Here is a 25,643-nt window from a genome sequence, read left to right on the forward strand (position 1 = left end):
CATACAGATCTGGAAAAAAATGAAGAGACCACTTCAGTTTCTGAATCAGTCTCTCTGATTTTGCTATTTATAGGTTTATGTTTGAGTAAAATGAACATTGTTGTTTTATTCTATAAACTACAGACAACATTTTTGCCAAATTCCAAATATAAATTTTGTCATTTAGAGCATCTATTTGTAAAAAATGTCTGAAATAACAAAAAAAGATGCAGAGCTTTCAGACCTCAAATAATGCAAAAAAACAAGTTCATATACATTAAGTTTTAAGAGTTTAGAAATCAATATTTGGTGGAATAACCCTGGTTTTTAATCACAGTTTTCATGCATCTTGGCATCATGTTCTTCTCCACCAGTCTTACACACTGCTTTTGGATAACTTTATGCCTTTACTCCTGGTGCAAAAAACAATCAGTTCAGCTTGGTTTGATGGCATGTGATCATCCATCTTCCTCTTGATTATATTCCAAATTTTTTATTCGGTAAGATAAACAAACACATCCTTTTGTAAGTGGTCTCTAATGTTTTCTCAGAGCTGTATTTACTATTTATTTTTCTCTCCAAAATTGGAAGCGGACAAAAGAAGCGGTAAGCCATTTTCTTGTGCGGTTTGAAGTCCAATAAGGTAAATACTAATTTCATAGAATATTCTGTTATTTATATATATATATATATATATATATATATTTATATATATATATATATATATATATATATATATATATATATATATATATATATATATATATATATATATATATATTAGCAAGTGTGCGGTCCCTAGGCAAGAACTAGACATAGTACATATATTGTATGAGACCCTGTTTTGTTGAAATATTAGCTGATATCTGTCTAACTACCATTAACTATCTTAGCTTTTCTGTCAGGCAGCATTTTAAAGTATATTAAATTATAATACATGAAGCTGGCTTTTTAAGCTAACTAGAACTATTATGGTAAACCACTCTTTTTAGAATAGTTTTTAAATTAATTACAAATAAAATGTAGCTGTGAGGCTAAAATTGGTTTCTTAAATGTACCATTCCACCTTAAATGCAATTTGGCTGCCTAGCAAGCTAGCTAGCTAGTTAGCTTAGCTTTTCTGTCAAGCACCATTTTAAAGTATATTAAGTTATAACACATGAAGCTGGATTTTTAAGCTAACTAAAGTTATTAGTTTTTAGTTTTTAATTTAATAATAAATAAAATGTAGCTGTGAGGCTAAAATTGGATTCCTAAATATCCCATTCCATCATAAATGCAATTTGGCTGCCTAGTTGGCTAGCTAGTTAGCTTAGCTTTTTTGTCAAGCGCCATTTTAAAGTAAGTTATATTAAATTATAACACATAAAGCTGGCTGGATTATTATTATTATTATTTAATATGGCATTTGTATTCTCACAATAAAACATAAAACAGATTTTATACTTTATTTAATGGTAAAACTTTAATTGCCCATAGATGGCAGTAACTGTGCAGCTGAGTAGAGTGAATTAAATACATTTCCAAAAATATAATATTTCACTTTTATTTACAGCAACATCCAGTAGTTCCAGTTTCTCACAGTATAAATCTCTGTACATATATCACAGTTTACTGCAATTTACTGTAAAAACTACTGCAGTTTTCTACAATACATACAAAAGATAATTAAAAACTTTACTTTTCTGAACCTTTTACAAAAAATGGCTTTACAGTAAGACCACAGATATTAACTTGGTTAAAATTCTTGTATCAACTATTTATTAATTGACAATAGTTAAAAAAAATATTTGTTTAGTTTAAAAAATAATGAATAGCTTCTTAATTAGTGGTAATTAATTATTAGTCTAGACTTTATGTCGTGAGTACTGTTAATTAATGTATTAATGTAATGTATTATTGTAAAGTGTAAAAAACTGTAATGATTAACACTGATTATTCACACATGATAACAATTCATAATTAGCCTTTTCCTTTTTTCTGGACTTTTCCATAGATAGCTGCAGTTTGTTTAGTCTCCATGTAGGAAAGTCTTTCTGTAATGTAAAGAAAGAAAAGAGAAAAGGCTATTTTACTGTTCATCACTGTAAACAACACAGATAAAGTCATTTAATACATTTTATATACTACAGACAATTCTCTCATGTTCTTATCTCAGATTATTATCAAAATACTGAGCTTTTTGTTCCTCAAAAATTCTGTCAAAGATATTTCAAACAAACAACAAACAACAGTTTTCCACTGTGAACTTATAAACCTACAGTTTCCCCATATTGTCTCCAAAAGTAATAAACATACCTGAAAATAGAGCCTTTTATAGAGACATTAATAATTCAGTAAACTTACATCAAATTTGCAAACTGCAAAATGCAATGAGCTAAAAAAATAAATAAATAAAACAAAAATATCTACTGTCTGTGTAATTTTTAACAATTCTAGGAGGCAAATTTAAGAGATTTTAAGACAAATAAACTCTTTTCTAAGATTTACCTAATTCTTTTGGTAACATATTAAGGATCTGCAGAAATAATATATTTAGTTTTATCACTTTATAGTTTCACTTGCATGCATGCATTTTTAATGATTTTAGGAAATTTTAGTGAAAATTGGCATTTAATGGAAACATTATGAATTTTTGCATCAAGGAAATGTAAAATATACTAAATGTAATGAAAGGAAACACTGACAACTAATGCATTTTACTTTAATTTAATTTAATTTTGCCAACACAAATTATTTAGTTCAGCCAACTTTTAACAAGAAACTTAATAAAGTTAGTTGAGGTAATAAGTTTGCTAAAGTTTATGGTGCAATTCAATACTTCTTGTTCAGCTGACTTAAAAATCACCTTAAGGAGAACAATGTTAAGTTTTGTTTTGTACAGTGTGTGTAATAATGTATTGATTCAGAGTCAATCTTGTAAAATGTATTGCTACACAGAGATATTGGGTAAAAATGTGAACAACTGTCCTGCAGTCACAAAAGGTACATTATATTAATATAAGACATACACACCAGGTTTTCGAGCTGTGCTGTATATGGCACTGTTTTGAGCGAGACTGTACACAGGAAGCTCAGCATCACTAGCAAGAAAAAAATTCAATTAATGAAAAATGTTTGCACAAAATAAGTGATAACAAAGAAAAGGTTGGTTACTTACGAGGTGGATGGCACTGGGTCAACTGTGAATTAAATTATATCAGAGTATTAGATCTCATGTTAAACTTCATCACTCTAAAATATTAAATATTATATAATAATTGTGTCCCATTTGTTTACTAAAATGTGGCTAAATTCTGTAGTCCAATCAGAACCCTCTACAAAATGTCTTTTTGTGAGAAAATTAACACTTTAATTCTAAACATTAAGGCTTTAATTCCTCTCCATAAAATTCAAGTGTTCACTTTATATCAAACTATAGATACCATAACAACACCATATAGTAACCACCTACCAACACCTTAGCAACACCCTAGCAACCACTTAGCAACACCATAGCAGCAGCCACGGATTCATAGCAACACCTTAGACACCACCTAGCAACCAATGCAAATCAGTTTCAGTTTCTTAAAGCTTAAGCTTTCCATTCCTCAGTGGTAAAATTTAGTAATTAAAGTTATTAAAATTACTTTAGAAAATTGAAACATATTTCTGAAACAATACAAGGTTAACATTTACTATTTAATATTTTTTGAAAATCTTAAAACAACCACATTTCCATCAATTGCTAATTATTAGCAAAGTGATTAGTGAAAAGTGAAAAATATGATTTCTATGTAGTTTTAAGTCTTACATACATATGCTAAAAACTAAAAATAATACACTTAAAATTCATTTTTATAACATTTTGAGGGACAAAAGCACAGTATTTTGATAAATAAGTCTCAATACACTTTTCCATCTGGTGTATTCTGATGGAGTTTTAAATATAAATAATACAATTAAAGATAATTGTCCCTTGAGTTTAGTATAAGAATATTATAATAATTCCTACTTCTCTTCTATAAGAACACTCAGTATGTTGGTATTAATACCTCACAATGTACATTATTTAAGATATAATATTTTAACAAACATTTTTACAGGTACAAAGTGATTTTATAAAAATGTGCAGTTGCATTTGTGTGTTAGCTATTCTAAATGTGACTTAAATAAACGATTAGCAGAAAAACATCCAGGTAATAATTGATGTTACCTGTGATGTCTGGAATTGTGGCGTATGCATACATCTCATCATTGTTCTCAGTCCTGTAGAATTAAAGATATGAAATAAGATCAAGCTGCTGATTACATTGAGTTAAACTTTTTACACATACATTTGATTTGAAATATTTAAAGCAAAATAGACCTTTTTCCTGCCTGATGCACTGGCACAGAACCTACAAAAAATAGAGATTAAAACAATGTGGAGAAAATTAAATCAGTTTACTGGTTACAGTATATTGTATTTATATTAACAGTGTGTGTAAAATCACCTTTAAACTGGCCAGTATTATCCTGCACTCTGAAACAGAGAGAAGAGAACTGTCTATTAATTTATTTAAACTTTATCAATAAAAGTTTCAAACATTTTATAGTTTACAGTAATTCTACTGGATCATATATAGTATTTTTCCTGGATAATTTAAAGTAATTATACTCTAATTTGTCAATTCTATACTACCTGTAACTGTTATATGTGGTTTTATATAATACTTTTTTATGAACTTGGTATTTTCTAGCTTTTTTAACTTTTTTTTATTATTTGTTAGTTATTGCTTACAAATATTGAACTGCTTTAAGCTTTAGCCCTTTTGGCATTTCACTCTTTATTAATGGCTGATATATTTATATATTTGTATATTTATATATTTTATTATATATTTTATATATATAATTTCCTTTACATTTTACACTGAGAATTTATTAAAAAATACTCAAACATCTATCTGAAAAGCTTCTTGAGATTAAAGCTAACATAAAACAACTCAGAGTTTTAATAAAATTAACCTTTTTGTTGTTTTCTTATTTTAACACACATTTAGATATTTAAAGTGATCTTATGTTTAAATATATAATACAATTTGAATGATATATTCATGATAATAATTGTTTTTATGAGACTATACAGTTGAAATGTCTATGTTGATTGTTTTTTAGCTTTTCTTAACCATTTATATGAAACATTTTTTAACAGTAAAACTACAACTGGCATTATTTGAACCACATAAACCAGCTTAATTTGCTTACACTGGATTCCTTCTCTTGAATTGAATCATTATATTTATATTTATGTTTTTTGTTGTATATCTTATTTTATAATAATTAAATCTGTATACTTTGGTTAATTGTTAATAATTAAACGTACTTTTCACAGCTGATCAGCTGATCTTTTCTATCATTCCTCTCTCCTCGGTTTTTGGGCTCTGAAAAAAAGAAGAAATGTTTGTTTCTCTTTATGTTTTAAGGTCTGAGATCTGAGACGTGTTTTAAAGAAGAGGAAATTTTATCTTCAGTTCTTACTGTTACAGGATCTCCGTGTACAACATGTTCCCAAAACCAGCGAACCAATCAGGAGCAGAGAACCGAGAGAGAACAGCAGGAACTTCGTATAATTTGACTGAACAGAACCAGCAGGTTCTAAAACACACAGAGTCACAAATATAAACATTAAATCAATTTAATCTTCTAACTAAGATATAAAGCAATGAGATATATTTACTTGCTTTTTTTTTTCTTTTTAAATATACACTTTTGAGCTAAAATTTATATGAAATATTTTGGTAGAATCAGAAAACAAACTGTAAAAACAGAATAATAACTAAAAAAGGTGAATTTCCTGAAGAAAAATGTGGGCTGGTTGTGCAGGTCATTGTATGAAGTTGGTTGTATAAATGGTGGTTGCTACGGTGTTGCTAAATGGTTGCTATATGGTTGTTAAAATGTTGGTAGGTGGTTGTTATATTATCCCATGTGGTAGCAGGGGTGTTGTTAAATGGTCGCAAAAGTGTTGCAATGGTTACTATGTTGTTGCTAAGTGGTTGCTAAGGTGATTGCTATGGTATCTGTGGTGGTTGCTGTGGTGTTGCTAAGTGGTTGCTAAAGTGTTGCTAATGTATCTGTGGTGGTTACAATGTTGTTGGTAAGTGGTTGCTAAGGTGGTTGCTAAGGTGGTTGCTATGATGCTGCTGAGTGGTTGGTATGGTATCCGTGGTGGTTGCTATTGTGTGGCTAAGTAGTTGCTAGGTGGTTACTAAGGTGTTGCTTTGATATCAGTGCTGGCTGCTATGTTGTTGCTAAGTGGTTGCTAAGGTGATTGCTATGGTATCTGTGGTGGTTGCTATGGTGTTGCTAAGTGGTTGCTAAAGTGTTGCTAATGTATCTGTGGTGGTTACAATGTTGTTGGTAAGTGGTTGCTAAGGTGGTTGCTATGATGCTGCTGAGTGGTTGGTATGGTATCTGTGGTGGTTGCTATTTTGTGGCTAAGTAGTTGCTAGGTGGTTACTAAGGTGTTGCTTTGATATCGGTGCTGGCTGCTATGTTGTTGCTAAGTGGTTGTTAAGGTGATTGCTAGGGTATCTGTGGTGGTTTCTATGGTGTTTGTGGGGAGGGTCAATGCTCCCTTGTGAAAATAAAGTATATTCAAAAGTATATTCAAATCACTAAAAGTTCATTTTTATAATTTAATATACTTTATGAAAATATACATTATAAATATACTTTCTCTGTATTTCCATAAAATGTATTTTTTAAAATATACTTTAAATTATATGTTGTGTTGATTAAAAAATATATATGTAGTGGCATTAAATACTGCTTAAAGTGCACTTTAGTGATTTTTCTTTCCCAGTAGCATTAAGCTGTTCACAATATGTGCATCAATATGTAAAGTTTTACAATTAGTACACTTACAATATACTTCACAAGTGTATTAAAAAAGGTGTTTAAAAACACATACTTAAATATACTTAAGTTCACAGAAGTTGTACAAAAAATCAGCACTCAAAAGCACAATTTAATACTTTTATGTTGTGTTTAAATATAGTTTAATTACAACTGAAATATACTTAAGTTGCCATAGGTTACATCAAGTTACAAAATAGTACATTTAGTATGGATTTAAGTACATATTTACATTTTAAAAAGTATGTACTTTTCCATGTTAAGTATACTTTAAAAAATATATACTTAATACACTTTTCTTTTAAAATGGCTGTCTAGAGATAAATACTGTCTAGAGATAACTACTGTCTAGGGGGGGCTATAGCCCCCTAAAACAGTTCTAACAATTTCTATGTGGTTATTTGTATTTATTGCAATATTAGTTTTTTCGTAGCAAAAAAAAAAACAGTACTGTATATAAGAAAGCAATGTAAGCTGGCTGTGAATTTAAAGATAATTTATATTAATACTAACAATAATTAAGGCATCTCTTACCAGAGGAGACTTGAAGATGGATGGTCTTTTGTCCGGGTGCACTCACATTCGACGCAGGAGATTTTTTTGAGGAGTAAACACAGCTGTAGTTTCCAGAGTCCAGTTCTGAAACGTTCTTTTTAATAAAGACATAATCTCCTTTCTGTCCAATCGGCCCCATCTCCACTCCAACACCATTTTTACACAGGTACATATTAATCTCCTCATTGGAATGATTGTGCTGAAAGATGGCACACTTTATCGTTATGCTTTCTCCTACTTTAACAGTGCCGCTGCTGCTGTTGATGTAAATGTCTGCTGGACGGAAATCATCATGTCCTACTGTTGATCAAAAACAGATTATTTGTATTATAGGACAGATTATTTATAGTAAATATTTAATACATCCATTGGCGTAGGAACAGGAACTTTTATTTTGAAAGCACACTGAATTCTGCGCACTGAAGTCAGCGTAGTTTAGAACAGTATCTTGGGTATTTACGGAAAGTTAAAGCCAGGAAGATGTGGGTATGCGCTTCCGAGAGAGGGTGCTTTTCCTGGCGGGGGTGCTGACATCGGCACAACACCGGCTTTAAACGCGTGGTCAGTGATGAGAACAATGAATCAAACAACAGCAACAATAACAATATACTGCATAAAAATTACTTTAAGATAATGTCTTGTTCTGCTTAAGACTGGGAGAGTTTGGGTTTTCTAACGTTTATATTAACTGCTGCCAAAAATCTCTATGAAAAGTAAAGTTACATTATTTTAATAAAAAGACGTCATCGTAAGAAGCGCTTTCAGTACAAAAAGAGTGGAAAAAGTTTTAATTGACATGCGAATACATAACAATAATAATATTAACCAAATCTGTTGTTATATTATTTTAAATATTAGCTGATAACTGATCAGTTTTTGTCATGTATATGTACATAATATAATTCAGATATTGCATGCAAGTACAGAAAAAAATATTTTGTTGTATTCTTTTTGCATTTATGTCTTTATGCTACTCAAAAAAGGGCTTGGACCTTGGATCTCTGAAAGCTGCTTCATGACAAAATTGGTTTAAAAAAATTACTATATAAAAATCACTAAATAAAATGTGATTGAATTAAATTGAATTCACAAACGATTTTGTCACACAATTACTTTAATCTAATTTAAACATTTCAGACCTGAATTATGTTCATGTTTCAGTGATGGAAAAGTGTAAAAAAAAAAAAAGCTGTTTTCTGTCTATAATGCAAACAAAATAAGTGTCCTAATATAAAAATAAATCTTATTAAATCCTATTTTTTCCCGTAAAAATGATAAAAATGTATTTTGTATTTTTTTTTTTGAGATTAACTTTAATTCTGCAAATGTTGTTCTAAGTCACTATAGGGTGGGCTTTTATTCATTTTAGCAACTTTTTTTTTTTTAGCAACCCCCCAATATCAATTCCTGTTCCTACGCCTTTTGATACATCAAAGCAAATTAAAATGTGTAACAAAGGAGAAGACAATACCTGTTGTTGGAGACACTGATATCGTTATCATGACCAAAATATCTGTAATTTAAAAAAATGTCAATGCCAGATAAAGATTATTTATATATTAATTATTATTAGTTAATCCTCTAGTAAAATAATAATTTGTTTACTTACGTATTATAAAGCACTGAAGGTCCATCGCTGATGGAAATCATCACTTGAGCTTCAAGCGTTTGTGTGATGCTCCTTCCTGTTCATGCTGTTGGTGGGGGAAACTGTAACCAGCCCAGTTCTTGTTATTGGTTCTTACTGGCAGCTGCAGCTCTAAACTTCATACGTACAGAGAATAATCCTGCCTTATTCAAATAACTAACGCTTCTTTTACTGAATTTTACAAATTTAGATTTGTAGTGCATGCTCCAAAATTTACACATGTATCTATATACAGTACTGTGCAAATGTTTTAGGCACCTGTGGGAATTTCAGTAAAGAAAAAGCTTCTTATCTGTGCAGTAAGTGAAGTTTATTAGCTCAGTAAAACACATTACAGCATTACAATAAATACAAACAGCTGGAACTACAGTTAGTTCTTCAGCTCGGCTCACAGGATATAACATACTTAGTTAAAAATGAGAATTTCTTGTTACATTTTACTGTATTTATGTTTATTTGCATCTGTTAAAATCATATGTGGTGCTTTTTTCAGGTAAAAACACTCATATTGCTGAGATAAATGGATTAGTGTAATTTGCTTTGGTACCTAAAACTTTTGCACAGTATGGTGTGTATATATATATATATATATATACATTTTTTTTTCTTTTACTGTACTTATATAATTCCTATTCCTAGCCATAGCTTCTCATTATCTCCCTCCTTCTGCCCAGTAAAAAATTGTATAATTTATAGTGTTGATCAGAGGAGGATGGGTTTATTAGTTTATTGTCGCTTGGTCCCCCCTAAGGTTTAAGGAGATAAAGGGAATTTTTCTGTGCCATGTTATGCATTTATACCTTTATGCTACTCAAAAAAGGCTTGGACCTGTATCTCTGTAAAGCTGCTTCATAACAATTTATTTAAAAAAAATCACTATATAAAAATCACTAGATAAAATGTGATACTCTAAATTAATCTAATTCAGACCTGAATTATGTTCATGTTTCAGTGATGGAAAACTATAAAAATGCTGTTTTCTGTCTATAATGCAAACAAAATAAGTGTCCTCCTATAAAATCTATATGAAAATAAATCATTTTCCACTATTTTTTCCCCTAAACATGATAAAAAGTGGCATGTCCTGAGTTGCAGATTTTTTTTTTTTTTTGTCCAGTGCAGTAGGCGGGGCTAAGCTACTGTTTCATTAGCTGGTTTATGATCTTTTCTGATTGACATCAGCTCTCAAATAGTGTTCTGTGCAACAAAATATTTGAAAAAAAAGAAACTACATTCTGTCCATTGTAATGGACGCAGGGTCTGAAAGGGTTAATGTCAGATCATTGTTAAAGAATAAAAATGCTTGCGTTAAAGCCTAGCACTGTCCAAAGAAAAAAACTATACAAACTGTCCTTTACAATGTGTCAAAATTCTCTAACACAGAGTAAAGAAGAAGGAAGTGGGAGGCCCTGATGCACAACTGTGCAAGAAGATATATATCTTAGAGATTGAGACAAAGATGCCTCACAGGTTTACAACTGACAGCTGCTCTAAATTGAGCCTGTCAAACACCAGTGTCAGCATCTTGACCTTTTTTGAAGTATATAGATGAGTAGTTGTTGCTTCTCATAATCTGGATTCGAACATTACTCAAATATTCACTATTCACTGTATACCTGTAACTCTACCTCTTCACTACTTTACTTTAACTGATGCTCTCAAACACTTTATTAAGAGACAAGAAATTCAAGTAATTAACTCTTGATGAGTTCAGCACAGCTGTTAACTGAAAGCCTGAATTCCAGGTGACTCTACCTATATATATATATATATATATATATATATATATATGCTTGAGTAAAATGAAAATTGTTGTTTTATTCTATAAACTACAGACAACATTTCTCCCAAATTCCAAATAAAAATATTCTCATTTAGAGCATTTATTTACAGAAAATGAGAAATGGCTGAAATAACACAAAAAAATGCAGAGCTTTCAGACCTCAAATAATGCAAAGAAAACAACAAGTTCATATTAATAAAGTTTTAAGAGTTCAGAAATAATCAATATTTGGTGGAATAACCCTGTTTTTTGGCATCATGTTCTCCTCCACCCGTCTTACACACTACTTTTGGATAACTTCAGTTTGGTTTGATGGCTTGTGATCATCCATCTTCCTCTTGATTATATTCCAGAGATTTTTAATTTGGTAAAATCAAAGAAACTCATCATTTTTAAGTTGTCTCTTATTTTTTTCCAGAGCTGTATGTACATATATATTCCCTTTTCCCTTTTCTCACACTGACAAAAGCTGAAGTGTGAAAAGTTTAACTGTGTCTAAAGCTGATCAGTTCCTTCAGATGAGTTATTTTAGTAAGGCCTGTGGTGTTTTGTCACATGCCCGTTTAGACCACACCCGACTCAGAAAGTACATCTATTAATACCTTTTATCTTAAACCACAGAGTTTACTAACAAACACACCTGGAAATATTGTTTATGATTCTGCTGACACTAACTCAATTATTTTAAATGTAAAAGTAATCTAAACAAAGGTAAAAATGTAGCTTTACTGTGTTTTAATTACAACAAACAAAAATTGCAGTTCAATTGATTCATAAAAGTCTTAAATATGCAGATTGCAAAAGAACACACACACACACACACACACACACACCTTTTACATACATGAAGATGTAAATCCAGACCGCTTGTAAATTTATGTGAAATCCAAATGTGCTTAATAATCTTATCAAATGAATCCTCCATTAAGGATCTGAAAAACAGCATGAATATTTGTGAATACAGAATATAATTAGAATATAATAGGAGAATTAATTAGTGACAGTCAATTACATTATATGTAATTCTATTTAAATCATAGTAATTATAATTATAATATTTTAGGGAACTTTTCTGATACTGATATTGTTGGTGATATACAAATTAAAATACAAATTACATTTTTATTTCATACCAATATAACAAAATAATCTGAAAACCTTTCCTTATTTTGTTTAACTTTAAATGATCAGATATTTTTCCAAGACGCTTATTTGTACAAAATAATAATAATATAACAAAATAATGTAACATTAAAATAAGGTATTGTAAGAAAATAAATCACAATATTAAAGTGCACAGTATTAAGTGCATGCATATAAATTGCAAAAGTAAAATGTACATATACAGCTCTGGAATTTTTGCACCAAAAGCAGCTTAAAGTTATCCAAAAGCAGTGTGTAAGACTGGTGGAGGAGAACATGATGCCAAGATGCATGAAAAAAAAATGTGATTAAAAACCAACCAGGGTTATTCCACCAAATATTACCATATATTTCTGAACTATTAAAACTTTATGAATATGAACTTGTTTTCTTTGCATTTTTTGAGGTCTGAAAACGTTTTACTGCATCGTTTTTGTTATTTCAGCCATTTCTCATTTTCTGCAAATAAATCAAGTCTTCATATATAATCCTTCAGAATCCAGTAGAAAACCTTGCCTAAACAGTAAAAACAGTTACATTTTAGAACCCATGAGGTGTCCCAATACTTTTGTCCATATAGTGTAGCACTACTCCAGACACACAGGAAGAAAGGCTTTAATCAGAGAAGTGAGAAAAGGCTTCTTACAGAACTGAAAGCCTGAAGTGAATTCTAGCAGGAGACTCGAAATCACCCCGCCTAAATCTCAGCAAGACACCATTTCCAGAATATTACAGAAAAGTGACTTTATTTTAGCAATTCAGTTCAAAATGTGAAACTTACAGGGGTTGGACAATGAAACTGAAACACTGTCATCATTTTAGTGTGGGATTTTAGGTTTCATGGCTAAATTGGAGCAGCCTGGTGTTCAATCTTCATTAATTGCACATTGCACCAGTAAGAGCAGAGTGTGAAGGTTCAATTAGCAGGGTAAGAGCACAGTTCTGCTCTAAATATTGCAATGCCAAGGACCAATCACATCCAACAGGATTAACTGTGGACGCTGTAAGAGGAAGCTGTCTGAAAGGGATGTTCGGGTGCTAACCCGGATTGTATACAAAATTATGGCTTAAAGCCAATGAAAACCCAAAAATCTTACTCTTAGAAAATTTTTATATTATAAGATAATATTATAAGACCAATTGGTATTTTTGGCAGTGTGGGCAGTGTTTCCTGCTGGAAAATGAAATCCGCATCTCCATAAAAGTTGTCATTAACTCTGCTAACATGATGCAGTAATGATGGTCTGTCTCCTTCCTCTACAGGGTTATGAGGTTCATGTGACGTCCTCTGTGAAGCCCGAGCCGTCTCAGATGAAAGAAATCATCACCTGCTGTGGAGCTCGATACCTTCCCAAGATGCCCTCTGCTCACAAAGTAACACAACAGTCTCGGTCACATATGTAATCTAACAGTTGTTTAAATCACAATATTTAGATTTTTCTCAGTTAATCACAACTGTCCTTTTTTCTAAGACCTAAGCAGAATTGAATAATATTTACTAGTGCATCTCAAAAAAATTGAATATCATTGAAAAGTTACTTTAATTCACTCTATTTATTATTATTTTTTAAAAACTATATAGATGTATTAAACACACAGTGATCTATTTTAGGCGTTTATTTATTTGAAAATCCAAAAATCAGTGACTCAGAAAATGTAAATATTATATAAGACCAATTGGTACTTTTGTTGGCAGTGTGGGCAGTGTGCCAAGTCCTGCTGGAAAATGAAATCTCCATAAAAGTGTTTCTCAGCAGAGGGAAGCTGTAAGATATGAAGTGCTGTAAGATTTTGTGGGAAAACAAAACTGCACTGACTTTAGACTTGATACTAAAACACAGTGGATCAACAGCAGCAGATGACAGACATGACTCTCCAAACCATCACTGATCATCAGTACATTTTACATTGCATTTAAAGGAAATCAAGGGAGCAGAGTCTGGAGGAAAGAATGATACAGCATCATGTTGTTGTACATTTTTATATTATTATACATCATCATCATCATCATCATCATCATCATGGCTATTATAATTACACTCGCGCCTCTCAGCAGTTAGCTCCTGTGGTTGGAACAGTGTGTATCTCAGTAGAACTACAGTGAGAGAGTGTATCTGTGTGTGAAGAGGCTCCTGCTATAAATGAGTGTTTGTGAAAGTTTCTCTGTCTCTGACCACACCGCTGTACTGAGCTCTACACCACACGACTTCCGCTGCTGAACTTTAAACTGCATCAAAAACAACCAAGAGCATCTGTTATCTGTTAAACAGTAGAGTCATCTCTACAGAGTCCCACTGTTCATCAGTTAACATGAAAACCTCTGTTGTTTATTATGTGGCATCTTTTCTACAGTTACAAACACATATCTTCTCCATACGTTCTTCATAAATCACTTATTACTGTTTAATCTTTTATTAGTATAATTTTAAACCCTTTAAACTTACTTGGACACACCTACAATTCAGTAGTTTTTCCAATAGTTTAACATGTTCTGCATTATAGATCAATAAAAATCTCGTTCAAACTATAACAAAAATGAAGAAAAACACCAGAATATATGTTTTATATTATAGATTCTTCAAAGTAGCTCCTCTTGATTAGATGATCAGTTTTGCACATCTCTGCTGGATTTTCTCAGTCAGTTTTATGAGGTAGAGTCACCTGGAATCCAGGCTTTCAGTTAACAGCTGTGCTGAACTCATCAAGAGTTAATTACTTGAATTTCTTGTCTCTTAATAAAGTGTTTGAGAGCATCAGTTAAAGTAAAGTAGTGAAGAGGTAGAGTTACAGGTATACAGTGAATAGTGAATATTTGAGTGTAAGATAACCTGAGTGAATATAAAATGTAATCTTTAAATAAAAAAATATATATTAAAGGGAAAAAAACTATCCAAACTAATCTAGCCCTGTGTGAAAAAGTATTTTTAAACGTCATGTTTAAGATCATCCACAGCATCTCAATCAGACTTACTAGGCCACTCCAAAACCTTCATTTAGTATGTTTAAGCCATTTAGAGGTGGACTTCCTGGTGTGATTCAGGTCATTGTCCTGCTGCAGAACCCAAGTACACCTGAGCTTGAGGTCACAAGCAGATGTTTTACAGTTCAGTATGATGTTCTTTTTTTCTGAAATTATGTGTTTTATAGTTTTATGCCAGATATAACGGGACACACACCTTCCAAAAAGCTCCATTTTTGTCTCTGGAGTCCTGGAGACCATCAACATGTTTTTTGGACAATGTGAAACAGGCCATTGTGTTACTTTTCTCACCAATCAAACTATCTGCAGTTATGGGTGAATTTAATGTAAGAGTTTCTAATACCATTTTAAAACACCGAAATGAAGTGTCAGTTATGTTAGTACACTAGAAAAAATATGGTCCAGTAAATAAATGTGGTTATCTAACCCCCATGCCAAATGTTTCCTCATGCCTACAGTTATGAACACAAAACCTGTGCCCCTTTAAGTCATAAATAATAATACTATTGGTTCAGATTTGCTCATTCTGCAATTAAATCAATAAGCTAACTGGCATACACAATCTAGAAACAGTGGATTATAATGTGTGCATATTAAATAAAAAATGTATTGTGACATTTTTAAATCCTGTGAGGATTTAATTTAATTAGAAAAAATGACAAATCCAGATTTTATTGTGGGTAGAAGCATAAAAATATTTTTTTATTTTAAACAGTTACATACATCCCTTTAGACAAGTGGTTCTCAAACATTTCTCCACCTTAATAAGACAAAACAGAGAGATAAAAAAATCAACAGAGAGAGAGAGAAAGAAAAAGAAAGGCAGAGAATACGAGAAAAAAGAGAAAGAATAAAAGAAAGAGAAAGAATAAGCAAGAAGGTAGAAAAAGAGAGAATTAGAGAGAGAGTGTGAAAGAATATGAGAGAAAGAGAGAGACAGAATAAGAAAGTAAAAGAAAGAGAGATAGAAAGAAAGAGAAAAAAAATTAGAGAAAGTGAAGGAGAGAGAAAAAGAATAAGAGTGAGAGAGAGAATAAGAAAGAGAGAGAAAGAATAAGAGATAGAGAATACAAGACAAAGAGAGAAGAGAAAGCGATAAAAAGAATAAGAGAGAGAGAGAGAAAAAAGAAAGAGAGAGAGGCTGGATCTTATTTGTGATGAAGCTGCACAGACACTTGACGTTCACCTCAATAACAAACACAGACTAAAATGACCAAGCATTCAAAACAGCACGATCAATTCATAACCAAATACAGGCTTTTATTAAAAATGAACAATTTACATATCTTACACGTCTTAAACATTTATATTTTAAAAAATTATACTTTCTAAATTGCTGTTAATGTACTGGTTCATAGACTAAAGCTATAGAAAACTGGAAAATCATGATAAACATTGATTTTGACTTTGTTACTGCCTGTGTACAATCTGTTAGCCTTGCTAACCTCGGTTTTTTATATGTGCTGCAAAATTAACTTGTCCTGATGTCATAAATCACGATGATGCATGCAAAAATAATCACTCCGACTGAGCAGAGCAATCTGATCAAATTGATCAGCCACTGAGGACCTGAAAAAAAAAAAAAAACACATTAAGTGGGTCAAACTTCCACTTTTGAGAATTTCCTGTCCACCCACCCAGTCATCCTGGGATAACCCCGCCCCCACTGTACCCATCCAGAGAGAGCAAGCACAACTGTGCTCTCTCAGGGCTTCAGCAGCTGAAGGCAAGCTGCATGAACAGGATTCGAACCAGCGATCTCCCAATATATTAATAAAATCAAAACTTTTCAGTGATATTCACATTTTTTTGAGATGCATCTCTAATTCTTTGTTAATATATTAATAATAAGCAGATTCTTACCCTGCACTTGAATGAAGACGGTGTTTTCTCCTGCTTTTCTCACCTCACTGAGAGAGTAGTTATGAGTTGAATACACACAGCTGTAGTTTCCTGAGTGCTCGTGTTTAACTTTACTCAGAAGGAAGGTTGTGGAAGTGGAATAAATGCTACAGCTCACTGACATGACCTGCTTCCCAATTCCATTCAGACACAGGTAAACGTAGAGTTCAGCACAGGTCAGAGTTACCGTGATTCTGCAGGTCAGTGTCAGGTCTTCTCCCTCTCTTACAGAACGCTGGGTTTCTGTAATCATCCCTGACCAGATTTTACCTGAGTGTAAAAGATAAGATAAGATTAGAGCAGATCATTTGTAGTAAATATTTGATACATCTATTGGTGTAAGAACCGGGGGGGATAGAAATAGGTGGATTTGTCCCCCCAAAAAATGATACCGCAGAAAAAGCAGAAATTGTTTTAAAATAAACGTTTATTTTCAAAGCGTGCCGAAATCTGCACCCCCTCTCGGAGCCCATGTCAGGGATTGGCAGGCAGGGAGACGTGTAGGCGGACGCAAATGCAGGTAAGGCTGAATATTTATTAAATAAATATCAAAGAACAAAGAAATAAACCAAAACAAACGAGAGATAATAAGAACAACGTGGAAGCTACAAACAAAAACAAGGAGCTAAAACAAGATTAAAAAATAGCATGAGAACAGACAGGAAACAGGGCAAAGATGTGACAGAGCTCCCCCCCCTAAACGCACAGCTCCCTACGCGCGTAAAAACGAACCCCGGGGGCTGGCAGCGGGGAGGGGTCAAGAAAAACAAGGGATGAGACAGGGAACTAGACAGGAGACTGGGCATGGGGCGTGAATAGGGACTGGACGGGAGACTGGACAGGGCATGGAGACAGGACGGCAGACTGGACAGGGCACGGAGACTGGATGGGGAACCGGACAGGAGACGGAGACTGGACGGGGAACTGGACAGGAGACGGAGACTGGACAGGGGATGGAGACGGGACGGGGAATTGGACAGGAGACAGAGACTGGACAGGACCGGCCATGGGAACAGGAACAAAAAAATTAACAGGGACAGGCACGAACACAGTGACAGGGACGGAAACAGAGAAACCACTAAGGACAGGAACCGGAACACAGACATGAACCAGGACAGGGAGAGACAGGGGTATAAATACAGAAGGGTGCCCAGGACTGGCTAATGCCTGTGGGGAAGTCCATGGGGCCAGCCCGGGCACAGTTCTGGGGGCATAGTCCGAGGGCCTAGTGGCAGGCCTGGGTCTCGAGAGTCTTGGAGCACGGTGTAGCAGGCGCCGGGAAAAATAGCGCTGCAGCTGCGGGGAAATCCAGCTCAGCAGCCACGGTGGAAGCTAGCTTTGCAGCAGCCGGGAAAGGTAGCGCTGCAGCCGCTGGGACGAAGCGCACATCTGGAACCGCGCGGACGGGAGTTGGGACGGCCTCTGGAGCTGTGCGGCCGAGAGCCAGGTAGAGCACCGCCCCTGGGGGATACGGCAAGGGAGTACGGGCCGGTGCTGGGTAGAGCTCCTCCTCCTCCTCGGAGCTGCTGGGAGCACAACCAAGGAAGTCCCACGGTTCCCGCTTCACCTGCCTCTGGTACTTATAGGCACTGCCTAACAGGGGTCGAGACCCAAGGCTCACCGCACCGTGAGGTCAGTGATGAGAGCAATGAATCACATCAATAATATAACACCATATATGTGTTCAAAGTTATGTCAGATGGGAAAAAGCCAGTAACCACCATTTAATTCAGATTAATAATACTAATAATTTAAAGCATCTCTTACCAGTGACTTTAACATGGATGGTCTTTTGTCCGGATGCACTCACATTCGCCACAGGGTATTTTTTTGAGGAGTAAACACAGCTGTAGTTTCCCGAGTCCAGCTCTGAAACAGTCTTTAGAATAAAGTCACATTCTCCTTTCTGTCCAGTTGGCCCCATCTTCACTCCAACACCATTTTTACACAGATACATATTAAAATTGTCATTGGAATTAATTTGGTGAGGTATGGCACACTTTATTGCTATGAATTCTTCTACTTTAACAGTGCTGCTTCTGCTTTTGATGTATATTTCTGCTGGATGGAAATCATCAAGACCATCTGTTGATCAAAAATAAAGTGCTGCATTCAGTGCCTCAGGTGAGAGCAGATCATTTGTAGTAAATATGTGATACATCCATTGGTGTAGGAACCAGGGGGGATGGGTGAGACATGTTTAAAGTAAACTTTTATTTTGAAAGCGCACCAGAATCTGCACCCCCTCTCGTGAACGCATTTCTAAGTAAAGTAAACCTCTGCTTTTATCAAGAAGAATTATTTAAATAAAAGTATTTGCTGCCGGTTGTGCAGATTTCTGCACTACTATGGTGCCGAATTATATACGTTTATATAAACTGCTGGCAAAAATCTGTATGAAACGTAAAGTTACGTTCTTTTAATGAAATGACCAATCGTAAGGAGTGCTTTCAGTAGACAAAATTAAAAAAACAGGACACAACATTGCTGAGTTTTTTTAAAAGAGTGAAGAAAATGTAAATATACTACAGAATTGATATGCCAATACATAATAATAATAATATTAATAATAACCAAATCTGTTGTTATATTATTTTAAATATTAGGTGATAACTGATCAGTTTTTGTGTATAAAATTCAAACATTATATACAAATCCAATATCAAACCCGCTCCTACGCCTCTGGATACATCAAAGCAAATTAAAATGTGTAACAAAGGAGAAGACAATACCTGTTGTTGGAGACACTGATAACGGTATCATAACCAAAATATCTGTAATTAAAAAAAACCCCAAAGAGTTTTAATATCAATGCCAGATAAAGATTATTTATATGTTAATTATATTAGTTAAGCTTCTAGTAAAATAATAAGAGTTCGCTTACGTATTATAAAGCACTGAAGGTCCATCGCTGATGGAAATCATCACTTGAGCTTCAAGCGTTTGTGTGATGCTCCTTCCTGTTCATGCTGTTGGTAGGAGAAACTGGTACCAGCCCAGATCTTGTTATTGGTTCTTACTGGAAGTTACAGCACTAAACTGCATACGTACAGAGAATAATCCTGCCTTATTTACATAACTAACGCTTCTTTTACTGAATTTTACACCAGTACACTTCAGCACTGTTTCCTTTCCTTTTTTGGGGTTTATTTCTTTGAAAACCCAAAAATTAGTGTCAATTTTAATATTATATAAGACCAATTGGTACTATTGGCAGTGTGGGTGGGCAGTGTGCCAGATCCTGCTGAAAAATGAAATCCGCATCTCAATAAAAGTGAAAAGTCAGCAGACTTTAGACTTGATAATAAAACACAGTGGATCAACACCAGCAGATGACAGACATGACTCTCCAAACCATCACTGATCATCAGTACATTTTACATTTCATTTAAAGGAAATCAAGGGATCAGAGTCTGGAGGAAGAGTGGAGAGACACACAGTCCAAGCTGCTCGAGGTCTAGTGTGAAGTTTCCACCAATCAGTGATGGTTTGGAGAGAAAAAGTTATGGTTTGTAGTTATTCACAGGTTGAGAACCTCTGATCTGAACATAGAAAGGAAAGAGTGATACAGCATCATATTGTTGTACATTTATTATTATACATCATCATCATCATCATCATCATCATCATGGCTATTATAATTACACTGGAGCTTCTCAGCAGTTAGCTCCTGTGGTTGGAAGAGTGTGTATCTCAGTAGAGCTACAGTGAGAGAGTGTATCTGTGTGTGAAGAGGCTCCTGCTATAAATGAGTGTTTCTGAAAGTTTCTCTGTCTCTGCCCACACCTCTATACTGAGCTCTACACCACACGACTTCCGCTGCTGAACTTTAAACTGCATCAAAAACAACCAAGAGCATCTGTTATCTGTTAAACAGTAGAGTCATCTCTACAGAGTCCCACTGTTCATCAGTTAACATTAAAACCTCTGTTGTTTATTATGTGGCATCTTTTCTACTGTTTCAAACACATATCTTCTCCATACGTTCTTCATAAATCACTTATTACTGTTTAATCTTTTATTAGTATAGTTTTAAACCCTTTAAACTTACTTGGACACACCTACAATTCAGTAGTTTTTCCAATAGTTTAACATGTTCTGCATTATAGATTAATACTAAACTATGAGGAAAAAACTAACTAACTATGAGGAAAAACTAATGGATTTATTTAATAAACAAAAAAAAGTGTTAAACACACCAGAATATATGTTTTATATTATAGATTCTTCAAAGAAGCACTTCTTGATTAGATGATCAGTTTTACACATCTCTGCTGGATTTTCTCAGTCAGTTTTATGAGGTAGAGTCACCTGGGATTCAGACTTTCAGTTAACAGCATCTTAATCAGACTTTAACTAGACCACTTCAAAACCTGCATTTAGTTTTTTTTTAAGCCATTTAGAGGGGGACTTCCTGGTGTGATTCGGGTCATTGTCCTGCTGCAGAACCCAAGTACACCTGAGCTTGAGGTCACTAAGGAACAGATGGTCGGATTCAGATTCTCCTTCAGGATTTTCTGGTAAACAGCAGAATTCCTGCTTCAATTTATTACAGCAAGTTATCCAGCAGCCCCAGACCGTCTCACACACACACACTACCAGCACCATGTTTTACATTTCAGTACGATGTTCTTTTTTTTTAAATTATGTGTTTTATAGTTTTATGCCAGATGTAACGGGACACACACCTTCCAAAAAGTTCCACTTTTGTCTCATCAGTCCAAAAAATATTTACCCAAAGTCCTGGAGATCATCAACATGTTTTTTGGCAAATATGAGACGGGCTATTATGTTCTTTTTCTCACCACTGCATATGTATATGATAAAAGATTTGTATTATTTGTAATTAAACTGTCTGCAGTTATGGGTGGATTCAATTTAGTTTAATTTAAAACACAGAAATTAAGTTTCAGTTATGTTAGTACACTGAAAATATGTCCCAGTAAATAAATGTGGTTATCTAACCCCCATCCCAACTCTTTCCTCATGCCTACAGTTATGAACACAAAACCTGTGCCCCTTTAAGTCATAAATAATAATACTATTGGTTCAGATTTGCTCATTCTGCAATTAAATCAATAAGCTAACTGGCATACACAATCTAGAAACAGTGGATTATAATGTGTGCATATTAAATAAAAAATGTATTGTGACATTTTTAGACATTTTAGAGATAGAAAAAGAGAGATAAAGAAAAAAGAAAGAGAGAAAGAATAAATGAGAGAGAAAGAACAAGAGAGAGAGAATAAGAGAAAAAAGAGAAAGAGTAAAAGAAACAGAAAGAATAAGCAATGAGGAAAAGGGGAAAAAGAGTGAAAGAATGAGAGAGAGAAAGAGAGAGAAATAGAATAAGAGAGTAAAAGAAAGTATAAATAAAATCTACTTTCTAAATTGCTGTTAATGTACTGGTTCATAGACTAAAGCTACAGAAAACTGGAAAATCATGATAAACCTTGATTTTGACTTTGTTACTGCCTGTGTACAATCTGTTAGCCTTGCTAACCTCGGTTTTTTATATGTGCTGCAAAATTAACTTGTCCTGATGTCATAAATCACGATGATGCATGCAAAAATAATCACTCCGACTGAGCAGAGCAATCTGATCAAATTGATCAGCCACTGAGGACCTGAAAAAAAAAAAAAAAACATTAAGTGGGTCAAACTCCCACTTTGAGAATTCCCTGTCCACCCACCCAGTCATCCTGGGATAACCCCGCCCCTTTAAGAAAGTAATTTTTGATAGGTTCAGTGAAAACCTTAAAGACACTTGCTGCTGAATGTTCAGCAATGAGTAAAATTAATTTCACTTCATGTTTCTCATGTTGTCTCCATTCTTAGCTGAGGTAAAATATCACATTTATTAAAATTAATTTATATTAATACATTTTTTCTTTTTTATATAATCTTTATCCCATTTCTCCCCAATTTACCCAAGGCCAATTACCCAACTCACTCATTAGGACGCCCCCTATCACAAATAATGCCCCAACACCAGGAGGGTGAAGACTAGAACACGCCTCCTTCGATACATGTAAAGTCAGACTCCGCCTCTTTTAGAACTGCTGCTGATGCTGTAGCATTACCGAGTAGCATCACAGCGCTAACGCTCGGAGGAAAGCACAGCGATTCGGTTCTGATACATCAGCTCACAGACGCAGCCTTGTGCTGATCTACATCACCCTAGGAGTGATGAGGGGAAAGAGAGAGCACCATCTACTGTACTGTACCCACCCAGAGAGAGCAAGACCAACTGTGCTCTCTCGGGGCTTCAGCAGCTGATGGCAAGCTGCATGAATGCGATAAAATCTAAACTTTTCAAAGATATTCTAATTTTTGGAGAATGCATCTTTAATTCATTATTAAATCAATATAAGCAGATTAATACTAATAATAACTTAAGCATCTCTTACCAGTGACTTGAAGATGGATGATCTTTTGTCCGGATGCACTCACATTCGCCACAGGGTATTTTTTTGATGAATAAACACAGCTGTAGGATCCCGAGTCCAGTTCTGAAACAGTCTTTAGAATAAAGACATATTCTCTGATCTTTCCAATCGGCCCCATCTCCACTCCAACACCATTTTTACACAGGTACGTATAGAGCTGGTCATTGGAACTAATTTGCTGGAAGATGGCACACTTTATCATTATGCTTTCTCCTACTTTAACAGTGCCGCTGCTGCTGTTGATGAAAATGTCTGCTGGATGGAAATCATCAAGTCTTTCTGTTGATCAAAAACAAAGTAATGCATTCAATACACTCAGATTAGGGCAGATCATTTGTAGTAAATATTTATCCATTGCTGTAGGAACTGTCCGAAATCTGCACCCCCTCTCGGGTACGCATTTCTAATTAAAGTTAGCTAAAGCAATTATCTCTGCTTTTATCAAGAAGGCGGTGCATACTCACTGCCGAATGTGCAGATTTCTGAACTACTACGGTGCCAAATTCAGAACCCCCGCCAGGAAAAGCACCCCCTCAGCAGGTGATGTTTCTTTTTCTTTATTTCTTACGAGTCAGCGCAGTTTAGAACAGTATCTTGGGTATTTCCATTTTCTAAGTAAAGTTAAAGCGAAGAAGACGTGGGTGCACGCTCCCGGGAGGGGGTGCTTTTCCTGACGGGGGTGCTGAATTCAGCACAACACCTGCTTTACACGCGAGGTCGATGATGAGAGCAATGAATGAGAGAGAAACAATAACAATATACTGCATAAAAATAAAAATGAGTCTTGTTCTGCTAACAGACTGGGAGTGTTTGGGTTATCTAACATTTATATTAACTGCTGCCAAATATCTCTGTGAAACGTAAAGTTACATTATTTTAATAATATGACCAATCGTAAGGAGTGCTTTCAGTAGAAAAAATTAAAAACACAGGACACAACATTGATGAGTTTTTTAAAGAAGAGTGGAGAAAATGTAAATATACTACAGAATTGACATGCCTATACATAATAATAATAATAATAATAATAATAATAATATTAATAATAACCAAATCTGTTGTTATATTATTTTAAATATTAGGTGATAACTGATCAGTTTTTGTTATGTGTATATAATTCAGACATTATACCCAAACCCAATATCAAACCCGCTCCTACCCCTTTGGACACATCAAAGCAAATTAAAATGTGTTAGAAAGAAGAAGACGCTACCTGTTGTTGGAGACACTGATATCGGTATCATAACCAAAAAATCTGTAATAAAAAAAAACCCCAAAGAGTTTTAATATCAATGCCAGATAAAGATTATTTATATATTAATTATTATTAGTTAATCCTCTAGTAAAATAATAATAGTTCGCTTACGTATTATAAAGCACTGAAGGTCCATCGCTGATGGAAATCATCACTTGAGCTTCAAGCGTTTGTGTGATGCTCCTTCCTGTTCATGCTGTTGGTAGGAGAAACTGGTACCAGCCCAGATCTTGTTATTGGTTCTTACTGGTCGTTACAGCGCTAAATGATCCTGCCTTATTTAAATTACTAAAATAAACTCTGCTCTTACATAATTTTACACCAGTACACTTCAGCACCCTTTAATTACACCTCAATAACCTCTTCTGTTTAAGAGTTTATTTATTTGAAAACCCAAAAATTATAAATATTATTTAAGACCAGTTGGTACTTTTGTGGGCAGTGTGCCAAGTCCTGCTGAAAAATGAAATCCGTACCTCCATAAAAGTTGTTATCAGCAGAGGGAAGCTGTAAGATATGAAGTGCTGTAAGATTTTGTGGGAAAACAAAACTGCACTGACTTTAGACTTAATATAATGATAATAAAACACAGTGGATCAACACCAGCAGATGACAGACATGACTCTCCAAACCATCACTGATCATCAGTAAATTTTACATTTCATTTAAAGTAAATCAAGGGATCAGAGTCTGGAGGAAGAGTGGAGAGACACACAGTCCAAACTGCTCGAGGTCTAGTGTGAAGTTTCCACCAATCAGTGATGGTTTAGAGAGACATGTCTGTTATCTGCTGGTGTTGATCCACTGTGTTCTATCAAGTTCACAGTCAGTGCAAAACAATTTTACATAAAAGTTGAGTTTTGTTTTCTTGTGGGCTGATGTTATGTGTTGTAGTTATACACAGGTTGAGAACCTCTGATCTGAATATAGAAAGAAAGAGTGATACAGCATCATGTTGTTGTACATTTTTATATTATTATACATCATCATCATTATCATCATCATCATCATCATGGCTATTATAATTACACTCGCGCCTCTCAGCAGTTAGCTCCTGTGGTTGGAAC

The 25,643-nt window shown here is 34.2% G+C and overlaps 1 protein-coding gene across 6 annotated transcripts; it reads right to left on the bottom strand.

Moving 5' to 3' along the window:
* Positions 1 to 1,315: 1,315 nt before the first annotated feature.
* Positions 1,316 to 25,024, bottom strand: LOC111193427 (uncharacterized). Of its 6 annotated transcripts, none has more exons than XM_049480004.1 (11): positions 24,688 to 24,964; positions 24,535 to 24,576; positions 7,396 to 7,716; positions 5,482 to 5,598; positions 5,327 to 5,384; positions 4,455 to 4,483; positions 4,328 to 4,358; positions 4,175 to 4,227; positions 3,140 to 3,161; positions 2,995 to 3,062; positions 1,316 to 2,015 (listed from the first exon to the last, which is right to left on the bottom strand). In XM_049480004.1, exons 1-11 carry the CDS (start codon positions 24,710 to 24,712, stop codon positions 1,942 to 1,944), a joined length of 840 nt encoding a protein of 279 aa, XP_049335961.1. In that variant the 5' UTR covers positions 24,713 to 24,964; the 3' UTR covers positions 1,316 to 1,941. The 6 variants fall into 6 exon arrangements, with proteins under 6 accessions (XP_049335961.1, XP_049335959.1, XP_049335960.1 ...); XM_049480002.1 differs by lacking the exon at positions 24,535 to 24,576 and adding an exon at positions 8,888 to 8,929 and having other exon boundaries at positions 24,688 to 24,958; XM_049480003.1 differs by lacking the exons at positions 24,535 to 24,576; positions 24,688 to 24,964 and adding exons at positions 8,888 to 8,929; positions 19,757 to 20,391.
* Positions 25,025 to 25,643: the final 619 nt, after the last annotated feature.

The sequence above is a fragment of the Astyanax mexicanus genome, chromosome 6 (assembly GCF_023375975.1).
Source record: "Astyanax mexicanus isolate ESR-SI-001 chromosome 6, AstMex3_surface, whole genome shotgun sequence".
Classification (NCBI taxonomy): Eukaryota; Metazoa; Chordata; class Actinopteri; order Characiformes; family Acestrorhamphidae; genus Astyanax; species Astyanax mexicanus.

Excerpts from the sequence above, each read along its gene's own strand:
- LOC111193427 (XM_049480004.1), bottom strand. The coding sequence starts at position 24,712 with ATGGACCTTCAGTGCTTTATAATAC. Across the intron at positions 4,359-4,454 it reads TAATACTGGCCAGTTTAAAG|GTTCTGTGCCAGTGCATCAG; the intron begins GTGATTTTACAC and ends TATTTTTTGTAG. Across the intron at positions 3,162-4,174 it reads CACAATTCCAGACATCACAG|TTGACCCAGTGCCATCCACC; the intron begins GTAACATCAATT and ends TTTAATTCACAG.